The following is an 11,793-nucleotide window of genomic DNA, read 5'->3' as shown; positions in this document are numbered from 1 at the left end:
AAATGGGCGTAGCCACGCCCACTTATGGTTACATGTGTATATCTTGGTAACCGCTGCACCAATTTCTTCCAAACTTGGCACAGTTGTTGGCCTTGGCACAGCATAAAAAATTGCCGAAACTTTTTAAAATCGGACATTAACCACGCCCACATCCCATATAACGGTAATTTAGAGAAATACAAAATCTTCGATAAATCAGTAAATATTAAATTTATTCAAAATTGATGCTTGCAACAATCCTTTACCAAGAAATACGATTATGGTAAAACTTTGGAAAATGGGCGTGGCATCGCCCACTAATGATCTCATATAAGTATATCGGTAACCGTTCTACCAATTTGTACCAAACTCCGTGTGGTTATTGTGCTTGTCACATAAAAGCAAAACGTTGAAAATTATTGAAATCGGACTAAAATAACGGGCGCTTCTCATATAACGGTAAATTTCAGAAATGCTTGAAACTTCAATATTTCGGAATTGAAGGACGCTAATATACTCAAAATTGATACACCCCGGCTTACCATCTAGCGGAAGGTTTCGGAAAAGTGAAAAAACATATATTTAATACTTGCGCCGGGTATTTAATGTTCGGCTTCGCCCGAACTTAGACTTTCTTACTTGTTTTCATGTGATTTGCTTGCTTATCTCCAGATTATCCGCATTGTGTCAGATATGTGTGGTATGTGGGGTTTCCGCATGCTGGGCAGGTGTCTGCGATTTTTAGATCTAATGTGGCTCTGTACGATCTTAGGCAGGCTGCACCAGCCAGATCTCAATTTCGCCAGTGTGTTTCTAGTCTCGCTCGGAAGTTGAAATTTGCTCATATCGCTAGGTAGCGGCCGGCCACCGATGGCTTTATTTTTCTCCTCGTCCTCGGGTTGCGGTGATAACTTCTGCCGTATGAAGGTCGTTGATGCTTTCCAGGCATGGCTCACCGGTGTTCGAAGTTGTTGGTCGATGTCTGCTACTACATAGCTGATTGACATGTCTCCTTACGTGCCGTGGCGGTACAGTTCTCTGTGTCAAACTATAGTTAGGGTGAGTTGTTCTGTGACAACCTACCAAGAACTGTTTTGACAGCAGCGTTCCTTTACCCGGACCATTGCTGCTGCGTCATGCAGGTCAAGAGATATAAGGAGACACTCTGTCGGGATTCTGAGAAAGGTGTTTTAGAACGTCTAGGTTTTCCACTGCGTATCACTTGTGCCGACTGTCCATGCAGGGGCGGTATAATTAGCAACGGACCGGCCAATTGGTTTATATGTTGCGGGCAGAGTTTCTTTATCTCTTCATCAATTGCTGCTGGTGGGCGACTTAAGGAACTTGTTTCTGCCTTGTACCTTTTAGAAAACCGTGGTGGTTAGGGCCGAGAAGGACAGGAGGCTGTCGAATGTAACGCCAAATATCTTTGAGTGATTGAATGTCTGGATCTTGACTCCCTCAAAGAGCACATTTAATTCTTTTGTACGGGTGGTGAAAAATGTAGGTCTGGACTAAGCAGTTAAGATTCGAAGACTGCGTGCTGTGAAATTTCTGGACAGGTCCTCGGGGTTGCGATTGAGCAATGTGCACATGCTGTCGTCCATTGGCATAACGGCGCCGCCATCAGCGTATGGGACAACGGGGCCTCCCTGAGGCGGTGGGTGAGTTTCGTCAGGTACAGATTAAACAGAACTGGTGATAGTACTTCGCCTTGCGGTACACCTTGTTTAATCCTACGCGGCCAAGATGTTTTGTTTGTTGCAGAAGCAACTGACGATCCAACTTTTGGTGTGTGGAGGGAGAGAAGACGAGAAAATATCTTCAATAAGCATTGCGTAATTAACCGTGTCAAAAGCCTTTGACAGGTCAAGTGCCACTTCAGGCTCAGGGGCGCTTTTGGTTCAAACTATTGTGTTAAGTGCAGAAGTGGTGTTATTCAGCTTCCTGAATCCGTACTGGTGTGAAGCAAGGTGCAGGGCTTGAGTAATTTTCGGGGGTAGTGCATCGAGGGTTTTATTAGGATTCAACTATTCCCAGACTTTTTCAGGGAGATCGCGTTTTCCCACATCTCCGCGATGTTGTGTGTACGCTGCATAGAGTTTACCCCACAGGGGGTGCGCAATAAATAGTCGACAGAATTCTCGAGCGCAATTCCTGAAATCGGTGTGTATTTCTTAGCTGAATATGATGACCGCATGATCATCGTACTTCGACGGGCTCGAGTGGCACTTCACCGTTGTCCACAGCTCACTGAAGCCCCTTGAAGATTGCAGGATTTGAGGTCCTCCAACCATTTATTCTGGTTGGTTTATGGTTGCTGACGAGGCGCTTTAGCTCAGTTTTTAGATTCATGATGCAGGGATAGTCGGGATTGGTTGGGTCAGATTCGTACGTCTGTGAGTCTCGTTGGGACATCGTCGTTCATGCATTAGANGGATGTCTGCTTCTACATAGATATCTGATTGAGGTGCCTCCTTACGTGCCGGGGCGGCACAGTTCTCAGTGTCAAACTATAGTTAGGGTGAGTTGTTCTGTGACAACCTACCAAGAACTGTTATGACAGCAGCGTTCCTTTACCCGGACCATTGCTGCCTCGTCATGTAGGTCAAGAGATATAAGGAGACACTCTGTAGGGATTCGAAGAAAGGTGCTTTGGAACGTCTGGTTTTTCCACTGCGTGTCACTTATGCCGACTGTCCAAGCCGGGGCGGTGTAGTTAGCCAATTGGTTTATATGTTGCGGGCAGAGTTTCTTTATCTCTTCATCAATTTCTGCCGGTGGGCGACTTAAGGAACTTGTTTCTGTCCTGTACCTTTTTCAAAAACCGTGGTGGTTAGGGCCGAGAAGGACAGGAGGCTGTCGAATGTAACGCCAAATATTTTTGAGTGATTGAATGTCGGGATCTTGACTCCCTCAAAGAGCACATTTAATTTGTTTGTACGGGTGGTGAAAAATGTAGGTCTAGACTAAGCAGTTGAGATTTTTAGACTGCACGCTGTGAAATTTCTGGACAGGTCCTCGGGGTAGCGATTGAGCAATGTGCACATGGTGTCGTCCGTTGGCATAACGGCGCTGTCATCAGCGTATGGGACAACGGGGCCTCCATGAGGCGGTGGGTAAGTTTCTTCAGGTACAGATTAAACAGAACTGGTGATAGTACTTCGCCTTGCGGTACACCTTGTTTAATCCTACGCGGTCAAGATGTTTTGTTTGTTGCAGAAGACGAGAAAATATCTTCAATAAGCATTGCATAATTAACCGTGTCAAGTGCCACTTCAGGTTCAGGGGCGCTTTTGGTTCAAACCATTGTGTTAAGCGCTGAAGTGGTGTTATTCAGCTTCCTGAATCCGTACTGGTGTGAAGCAAGGTGCAGGGGTTGAGTAATTTGCGGGAGTAGTGCCTCGAGGGTTTTATTAGGATTCAACTATTCCCAGACTTTTTCAGGGAGATCGCGTTTTCCCAGATCTCCGCGATGTTGTGTGTACGCTGCATAGAGTTTACCCCACAGAGGGTGCGCAATAAATAGTCGACAAAATTCTCGAGCGCGATTCCTGAAATCGGTGTGTATTTCTTAGCTGAATATGATGACCGCATGATCATCGTACTTCGACGGGCTCGAGTGGAACTTCACCGTTGTCCACAGCTCACTGAAGCCCCTTGAAGGTTGCAGAATTTCAGGTCCTCCAACCATTTATTCTGCTTATGGTTGTTGACGAGGCGCTTTATCTCAGCTTTTAGATTCATGATGCAGGGATAGTCGGGATTGGTTAAGTCGGATTCGTACGTCTGTGAGTCTCGTTGGGACATCGTCGTTCATGCATTAGAAGGAGGAGTCATCAATTTGCTCTGACAACGCTACATCCGCTGGTTGTTCCCGAGGCTATAGCCGTTGTCAACAATTTCAGGAGTGACGCTTCTATATTGAACTGTAAGATAGATGATAAAAGTGATACCTCCTCCTTCGCCACGAAGGCGGTCCTTGCGGTTAAGTTATATCCGTCTCTGGTGCGAAAGATTGTGCTACTCCGAACCTTGTTTGTTGAACGTCAGCGATTTTGATGTCATGAAAATGGTCACCTCTGGGATTTTGCCTTTGAGGCCATTCAAGTTGATATACATGATGACTATAGAGCTTCTTGTTCGGACCGCCGGTGCACGTGGAGACTGTTGTTGTTGCGAAGATGGTACTGCGGTACGTTTTGTGGCCGAGAGCAACAAGGAGCGACGTGGACAGTAGAGTCGTCGCGTGGTTTTCTCGGGCCTAAGCAGCTGCGAAGGTTACACCACCCCACGAGGAGAGTTCAAGGCAGACTTTCCGGAAGTTTATGCTCCGCTGATGAAAAACAGTTTTGGCCGGGGTGTCCGGGTCGATCTTGCTGAAGTTCTTAATTTCAAGGGGATGGGTCCTAAATATCCACATATATTTGAAATTTATCTTGGAATTAAGGTTCATCTCAGAGTTGTGATATTAAAACGAGACATTCTTAATGCTAAGTACTTGATATATTTTTAAAGTTACACCTCATCAACCCACCCTCCAACACTTGGTAGAAGAAAGCCAAAACTGAACTGAAATCAAAAATGGTGTACTTTTATTAGATTTTTAGCCGTTTTGCAGAAAGGCATTTTTGTAATATAAAAATATACGTACAATGTACTCAGTTCAACTCACAAATAAATAATTTAAGAATGTTCATAAATTANCCAATTTCAGGAGTGACGCTTCCATATTGAACTGTAAGATAGATGATAAAAGTGATACCTCCTCCTTCGCCACGTAGGCGGTTAAGTTATATCCGTCTCTGGTGCGAAAGATTGTGCTGAACGTCAGTGATTTTGATGTTATGCCGTCTGGGATTTTGCCTTTGAGGCCATTCAAGTTGATATACATGATGACTATAGAGCTTCTTGTTCGGACCGCCGGTGCAAGTGGGGACTGGTGTTGTTGCAAAGATGGTACTGCGGTACGTTTTGTGGCCGAGAGCAACAAGGGGCGACGTGGACAGTAAAGTGGTCGCGTGGTTTTCTCGGGCCTAAGTAGCTGCGAAGGTTACACCACCCCACGAGGAGAGTTCAAGGCCGACTTTCCGGAAGTTTATGCTCCGCTGATGAAAAAACTGTGTGGGCCGGGGTGTCCGGGTCGATCTTGCTGAAGTTCTTAATTTCAAGGGGATGGGTCCTATCAACACATATTTGAAATTTTTCTTGGAATTAGGGTTCATCTCAGAGTTGTGATACTAAAACGAGACATTCTTAATGCTAAGTACTTGATGTATTTTTAAAGTTACACCTCATCAATCCACCCTCCAACACTTGGTAGAAGAAAGCCAAAACTGGACAGAAATCAAAAATGGTGTACTTTTATTAGATTTTTAGCCGTTTTGCTAAAAGGCATTTTTGTAATATAAAAATATACGTACACTGTACTCAGTTCAACTCACAAATAAATAATTTAAGAATGTTCATAAATTAACTTACTGCTAAAGGTTGCTAGTGGTCTGAGCACTTAAATTTAAACTACCTCCAGGGTTTTTAACGCAGCGGTTTTTAAACATAAATGTAGTCCAGCAACAAACACCCTAATAGCCTATTTCCACCAAAAACTTAACCGCAGTTAAGAGCTCAGAGAAGTTCCAAAAAATTCCAACATGGGTGATCGGCAAAGTTTTTGCTTAAGTTTTGCTTTTTTCCTTTCATTTGCTTCTACCTAATAGGTGTGGAATAACCCCCTTCGAATTGGCATCTCCGTTTTCCAATCGGCATAAACTGCAGTTAAGGCTTGGTGGAAATCAACTATAAGCCTATAACATGAACAAGTATTCAAACGTCTTAAATTAAATCGCGCATACAAAAGCATATGAAAGAAAGAAATATGTTTATAGGGAATAAATTGTAAAAATTCAAGCTGAAATTTACAATAGTTAGCTCATAGCTTCTACATCGCATTAGGTTTATGTGATAGTTCCAGCTCGTTTAGTTGCTGAAATAAATTGCAAAAATGCTGCGCCAGCTCTTCCACCGACGTATCGTGTTCNATGTTTATAGGGAATAAATTGTAAAATTTCAAGCTGAAATTTACAGTAGTTAGCTCATAGCTTCTACATCGCATTAGGTTTATGTGATAGTTCCAGCTCGTTTAGTTGCTGCAATAAATTGCAAAAATGCTGCGCCAGCTCTTCCACCGACGTATCGTGTTCGCCTGCTGCCCGTTTACAGGTTAAACTTGTCATATACATCCTTTTGTAAAGTTCAACTAATTTTTTCGGATCCTTTCCGCTGAGCAGCATTTTTATTAAAGTTTTTAGTGTGTTCTGCAAGCGGCTTTCGAACAATAGCATGTGCTTGCAGAGCTCGTCATTCGTTGTGTTGCGCTCTGTGGGGGTGTTGGCGGTAAGGGCATGTTCGAACACCACCTTTGACCGTAGGCATAAACTCAGGGCAGTTTGCAAATGTTTTATTTTTTGAGCAATATGATTGGAAGCTGAAATGGATGAAACGTTACAGCAACAACTGGCCCACATTTATACCATAGAGATACATACTTTCGGCTAAGAACTCTTGCAAAGAGATACGTTCAAGTTGCACCACTAGATGATCGCTGGCCTCGCGCAAGCCCTCTAAAATACTAGCGGCACGCTCATAGTGATGCTTGCACAGCTGCAAAGTGGCTTTTGGGATTGTAGAGTTATCAGTGCAACTATTACGCAACTGACTATAGTGAAAGGATGCGATGCTGCAGAACAATTCAAATCAATTAGAGCATTAATCTTAGTTATATTCGTAGTTCATAGCCAAGAAACACAATAAAGCTCAAAAGCTCACCGTTTATGTATTAGACCTGAGCGATAAGTGTACAGANTAACTGACTATAGTGAAAGGATGCGATGCTGCAGAACAATTCAAATCAATTAGAAGAGCATTAATCTTAGTTATATTCGTAGTTCATAGCCAAGAAACACAATAATGCTCAAAAGCTCACCGTTTATGTATTAGACCTGAGCGATAAGTGTACAGAATTTGTCTTGAGCCGGGGTGCTCCAAATCGCAGAGTTTCAAAGATTTCTGCAGCAAATCTAAAACTTCCTTTTCAATTTCAGCTCGCGTAGCCTTTCAGAAGTAAATGATAAATTCATTACAATTTAGTTTTAACATTTTGCGTGACGGCCGGAGTTTACCTCATCAGCAGTACTGAAATCTTGCAGCTGTTTCGCCAAAGTAAAGGTTGCAGTCGAAAGTTCCCAATTTACCAAGTCCCACAACTCTGAGCTGGATTTTCGCGAACCCAGTACGTCCTTCGCTTTTTCGTAGTTCAAAAAGGCCTCGTTGTAGAACATTTTCTGTTTTCGCACGAAGTCAATGCTACGGATACCTTGCTGTTAGTCAATATAATCAATTATAAACAAGTTGTGATTTACTTTTCCTCAGGCAGATATAAATGTGCTCGAAATCGCATGAAGCGGCCTAGATTGCAATATAAAAATGCCAGGTTTACATTGTCCTGCACCTCACTGAACGCCGAAATGCCACGTATCAAGCAATCATAGGACTTCATTGCCAATTTCATATAGACTGGCTCATCTGCCTTTTCTACTTGTTTGTTGTCGCCTTCGCATCGATTTTCCTTCAGCTGGCTGTTTTCGGTAGAACCACTAACATCGGTCAAATTATTTGATTTATTTTCCATAGCTTTTGAGTACTCCTCTATATTTAAAGAAAACTAAATGCTCATTAGCTTTACTTTCAGTACAAATATTAAAACCTAACTGCTCTTACCCTGCGCCCAGTACATGTATTTTAGACCCAATTCATTTCGCACATTTCCCAACCGACGCAGCAGCTCACTCTTGGAATCCTCAACTGACGTGCTTCCCTCAATAATGCATTCAATTGCATTTTCATAACATTTGCAGCTGGACTGCATCAAGTGTTCGATATTAGCCAGTGGGGTTATTAGTTCAATGAGATCATCTATACGGGAGTTCCAAATATACAGAAATATATTGCACAGATTTCGTAATAATATGATTAAGTTTTTACCTCCATTCAAGTCTTTCACGACTTCGATATTGATATTCTGCGCGATAATAGACTCTTCATTAAATTGTTCAAGGTAGCTGTCGATATACTTCCAGTTTTTAGCCATTTGGAAAAAGCAGTCTCCAGCACGACCCAGCAAACAACTCTTTTGAGAAACTAGACCCGACATGTACTTTAAAACAACCTGCTGACAGCGAGAAGCCATGTAAATAGCGTTCAAGCAACTACCGTATTTTTGCTCTATGTAGTAGTATTCTGCGTAGGTGGCGTATGCAAGGCAAGCCTTTTCCAACAAGAGTAGCTTCAAGTGAACATTCCATGAACCAAAAAGTTGAGAATTGAATTTGGTTCCGATCCGCTTATCTTCCAATGTAGACAGACCCTGATTTGCTTCAGTTTTTACATTTTGGCACTCTTTCAATTCCTTAGCTTTAGCGCGCTTCACTTTTGACCTTTTCATATTTTTATCATCGCTTTGTGTTTGGCTATCGTCAGCGTCATCGTCGGAATTCTTAAGACTGTCTAGCTCGCCATTCGCCGTATGTTTGCTAAGGCTTTCATACGGTAGTGGTATGGGTTTAAACGGTTTTGCCATATTCGGGTGCTGTTCCTCATGCAGTATTCGTAGTTTTTCTTCGTCTTTGGCTCGCACCTCACTTTCTTTTATAAACTTCTCTTCATTGGAGTTGAAAAATTTCAGACAAGCGATACCAGCACTGATATGCTCCAATGAAATACGACAACGGTCCTCTATTCCAGCTTGCAACGGTGAAGGTGCTCGCGGGGCACGATTTCCATTTTTTAACTGCGCGTTTATATTTAGCTCCTTCAGAGTGTCGCAAATTTGCTTCACTGCCACATTGCCACTGTGTTCAGGATTTTCACTCAACTCATTGTGTACATCATTTAAATTGCAGTCATCGTCACTGCCCATGTCATCATCTTCATCTTCTTCATAAACCGATTGCGTATCGGAATCCAGATCGGAATTATCAAACTTCGGCGCCTTCGGATCGACCCCGGCAGGCAAATGCAAATCAGATAATATATAATGAGACGATGTTACAATCTGGGGATATTTCTCTTTGGGTAGCAGCTTAATGCAGTTATCTAGCAAAGCCTTAATATTACCCGCGATTTTTGGTGTTATCTGTGTTGTCGTGTTCTTCATGTTACGTGCCACTGTGTACAAGAGCATAGCCACAGGCACCGTAAATGGATTTTCCTGTTTTTCTTCACACCTTTTGGCTTCTGCGTCTTTCTGACAAAGTGTAGTGAGATCATACAACTTGACAACATCATCGTTGCGTCCCTTGAACAACCAGTAAGTGTGGCCTGCTTTCGTGGCATTGGCTTTCAGAAAAGCTAGTATGTTTTGTGCCACATTACGTACAACTTGAGGTGAAAACTGAGAGTTCTCAAGATATGGGAGATCTTCGGTTTTAATAATTTCGTATTTCTGTACAATTCCATCTATGTGATAGCACATCACAACTTCTGGAACATTGCACATCAAGTTATCTAGCCAGTAATCTATGCCCGTCAGTACATTGATAGGCTTAGCCATGTCGCGTAGTCTAAGACTAATGCATGGCCGGTTAGGTCCTCCAAAAATTGGCATATCGGTGCCAATAAGCATTCGTATGTCTTCAAATGTCCAGAGGACATTACGATTGAACACGTGACTCGATTTGGGATCTGGAACATTTTCTTCAACTTTGGGCTCTGGTAGAACTGGCCCCGTAATTGGCAAAGCTGGTCGCTCGCGTTGCGTTTCTTGCTCTGGTACTTCGGAAGCCGATTGCTTTAAGCTGTAGTACAGGAATTTCGAGAGCAGATTTTTGGTTTGAAGTGCCTCGCGCGACTTGTCTTTGAGGCAGAAGCTATGATCTTTTTCGCCATACGCCAGAATATGCTCCAGTATAAAAGTGCGCAGCCATTTCCAATCATCGTCTGCTTTGCGCAACAAATACTTCTGTATATCGAATTCGTCAAGGAGCAACGTGTTACCTACTTTGTGAACAATCATACTGACGGCACTTTTAGATGTATAGGGCAGCTTTAAGAGCCGTTTAATATTTTCTGCATCTGTTACAACGTCTACCTCGCCTACACAGTCCGGAAACATGTGCGCAATGCTAAAACTGTTAGGGTGTAAAACATAATATGTCGTTTATCATAAAATTTGGAGTGAGAAATTTTATTGACTCACCTTGCGAAACCTGGTGACTGGTAGAGGGCTTGGTGTAGGCCGCTATTGTTTGACGTGGTCAACCAATTGGAGGGTGGCAGATTCAAATTTGTGTTGCACTGTAGTCGATTAAAGCTCACCGGTACCTGTACGGCTGAAAACTTCACGACAGCCTTCGATTTAACTTCCACTAGCTCGTGGGGCCCAATACTTTGGCACAACTCAATCTGCAAGAAATTACATGGTCGGAGTGGCAGCATCTGTTGCTTTTTCTCGACATTTCTCACCTCGTCTGCGTTGTCGGACATTATGAATACTGTTTATTTTCATTCCAGGATGAAATACAAATTAATTATGCCTCCCGTAGAATTATATTGAACTTTTAACCGCGGATGCAGATAAACTAAATTCGCATATATTTTATCGTCAACTTCGATTTTTTTTTATTTTTATTATTTAACGTTGCTTCCGTGCTTATATACAAATATAAGGAAAGAAGACTAATTTGGCCAGCTCCATGATTCAATAATACAAGGTTCGATAAACTGACAGTTGTCTCTCTCGCACCGCTCCCTTAGCAGTGGCACCGTGTTGCTTCTTTGCAAATTTACATGGAAACAGTGTAGCTTTGGTGTGAAATAAAAGTATAAGCTTTTGTGCAATATGTTTATTTGTATATGCATATGAAGCATATTTAACTGATGAAAACGTAAGCATTGGATGTTTGCATCAATCTCATAGTAGTCTTATTTTAATTTTGAGTCATTTTGCAGTTTTTATACGGCTAAATAGCATATAAATTACGTAATTCACGTAGATATAACAATATTACGTTCAACATTTCGTTTAAAATACCAGATTTCCTGCAAATACATTAGAATTTACAAAAGGAATTTCACTACTAATTGCCTACTTTGCGTACTTTTCTACTACCATTTTCGCAACAAGGGATTGCATTCTTGCCCTTTCTCTGTCCTTCGTAAATGCAACCTTTTGTAAGGGAGTGTCAAACCGCAGCTGTCAATAATTATCTAACCTTGTATTATTGAATCATGGGCCAGCTCAAGAGCTACAACGCCATCGCCAATTAACTTCGATTTATTTCGAGAAGAATCGCATGAGAAAGAAAACGCAATATTTACGAAAAGGAGAAGGAGGAATTAAATAGCCGACTGCGCCAGTGATGTTGTCTTTCTTGTCCTTTGGGGAATCCAAATGGGGATAAAATAAGTCATTATAGCGAAATTTTTGTGTAAATACTTACATAGCCATAGGAGCCCATGAACCAACTAACAACATCACCACAGTATACAACATCACGCAATCGGAAAAGAAGGAAAAAGTTAATTTCTGAGCGTTTCTGAGATCTGGCTAATAATGAAAACAAGCATAAATGAAATTTGATGACAATTAGCAAGAAGCGTTCAAAATAAGTCATGTAGCTTAATTATTAATTCAGAGGGGTATACAACACTAGTTAGAATGAACTTTGATTTGCCTTTTTTTAGCTCGATCTTCGAAATTTGCATTCATNTGCGATTAATAGAATGAACTTTGATTTGCCTTTTTTTAGCTCGATCTTC

General features: G+C 42.0%; 1 protein-coding gene across 2 annotated transcripts; it reads right to left on the bottom strand.

Annotated features, from left to right (window-relative positions):
- Window positions 1-5,316: 5,316 nt before the first annotated feature.
- On the bottom strand, window positions 5,317-10,720 carry LOC108366450 (erythroid differentiation-related factor 1). 2 transcript variants are annotated; one of them, XM_017620867.1, is made up of 10 exons: window positions 10,498-10,720; window positions 10,232-10,437; window positions 8,020-10,163; window positions 7,756-7,950; window positions 7,398-7,683; window positions 7,158-7,341; window positions 6,962-7,089; window positions 6,525-6,715; window positions 6,020-6,463; window positions 5,317-5,856 (listed from the first exon to the last, which is right to left on the bottom strand). In XM_017620867.1, exons 1-9 carry the CDS (start codon window positions 10,516-10,518, stop codon window positions 6,081-6,083), a joined length of 3,738 nt encoding a protein of 1,245 aa, XP_017476356.1. In that variant the 5' UTR covers window positions 10,519-10,720; the 3' UTR covers window positions 5,317-5,856; window positions 6,020-6,080. The 2 variants fall into 2 exon arrangements, with proteins under 2 accessions (XP_017476356.1, XP_017476355.1); XM_017620866.1 differs by having other exon boundaries at window positions 10,232-10,720.
- Between the last annotated feature and the right edge of the window lie 1,073 nt (window positions 10,721-11,793).

This window comes from Rhagoletis zephyria, unplaced genomic scaffold, assembly GCF_001687245.7.
Source record: "Rhagoletis zephyria isolate East Lansing unplaced genomic scaffold, Rhagoletis_zephyria_1.1 Rzeph_scaffold_02278, whole genome shotgun sequence".
Taxonomy (NCBI): domain Eukaryota; kingdom Metazoa; phylum Arthropoda; class Insecta; order Diptera; family Tephritidae; genus Rhagoletis; species Rhagoletis zephyria.
Note: the sequence above shows the minus strand (reverse complement) of the source record. Positions and strands in the feature narration are given on the sequence as shown.

What these genes read in the sequence shown, in the direction of transcription:
- LOC108366450 (XM_017620866.1), bottom strand. Translation starts at nt 10,518, where the DNA reads ATGTCCGACAACGCAGACGAGGTGAGAAATGTCGAGAAAAAGCAACAG. An exon ending in CGTGAAAGACTTGAATGGAG is followed by an intron (nt 7,951 to 8,019) that starts GTAAAAACTTAA and finishes ACTCCCGTATAG; the next exon opens with ATGATCTCATTGAACTAATA. An exon ending in ATTTCAGTACTGCTGATGAG is followed by an intron (nt 7,090 to 7,157) that starts GTAAACTCCGGC and finishes TACTTCTGAAAG; the next exon opens with GCTACGCGAGCTGAAATTGA.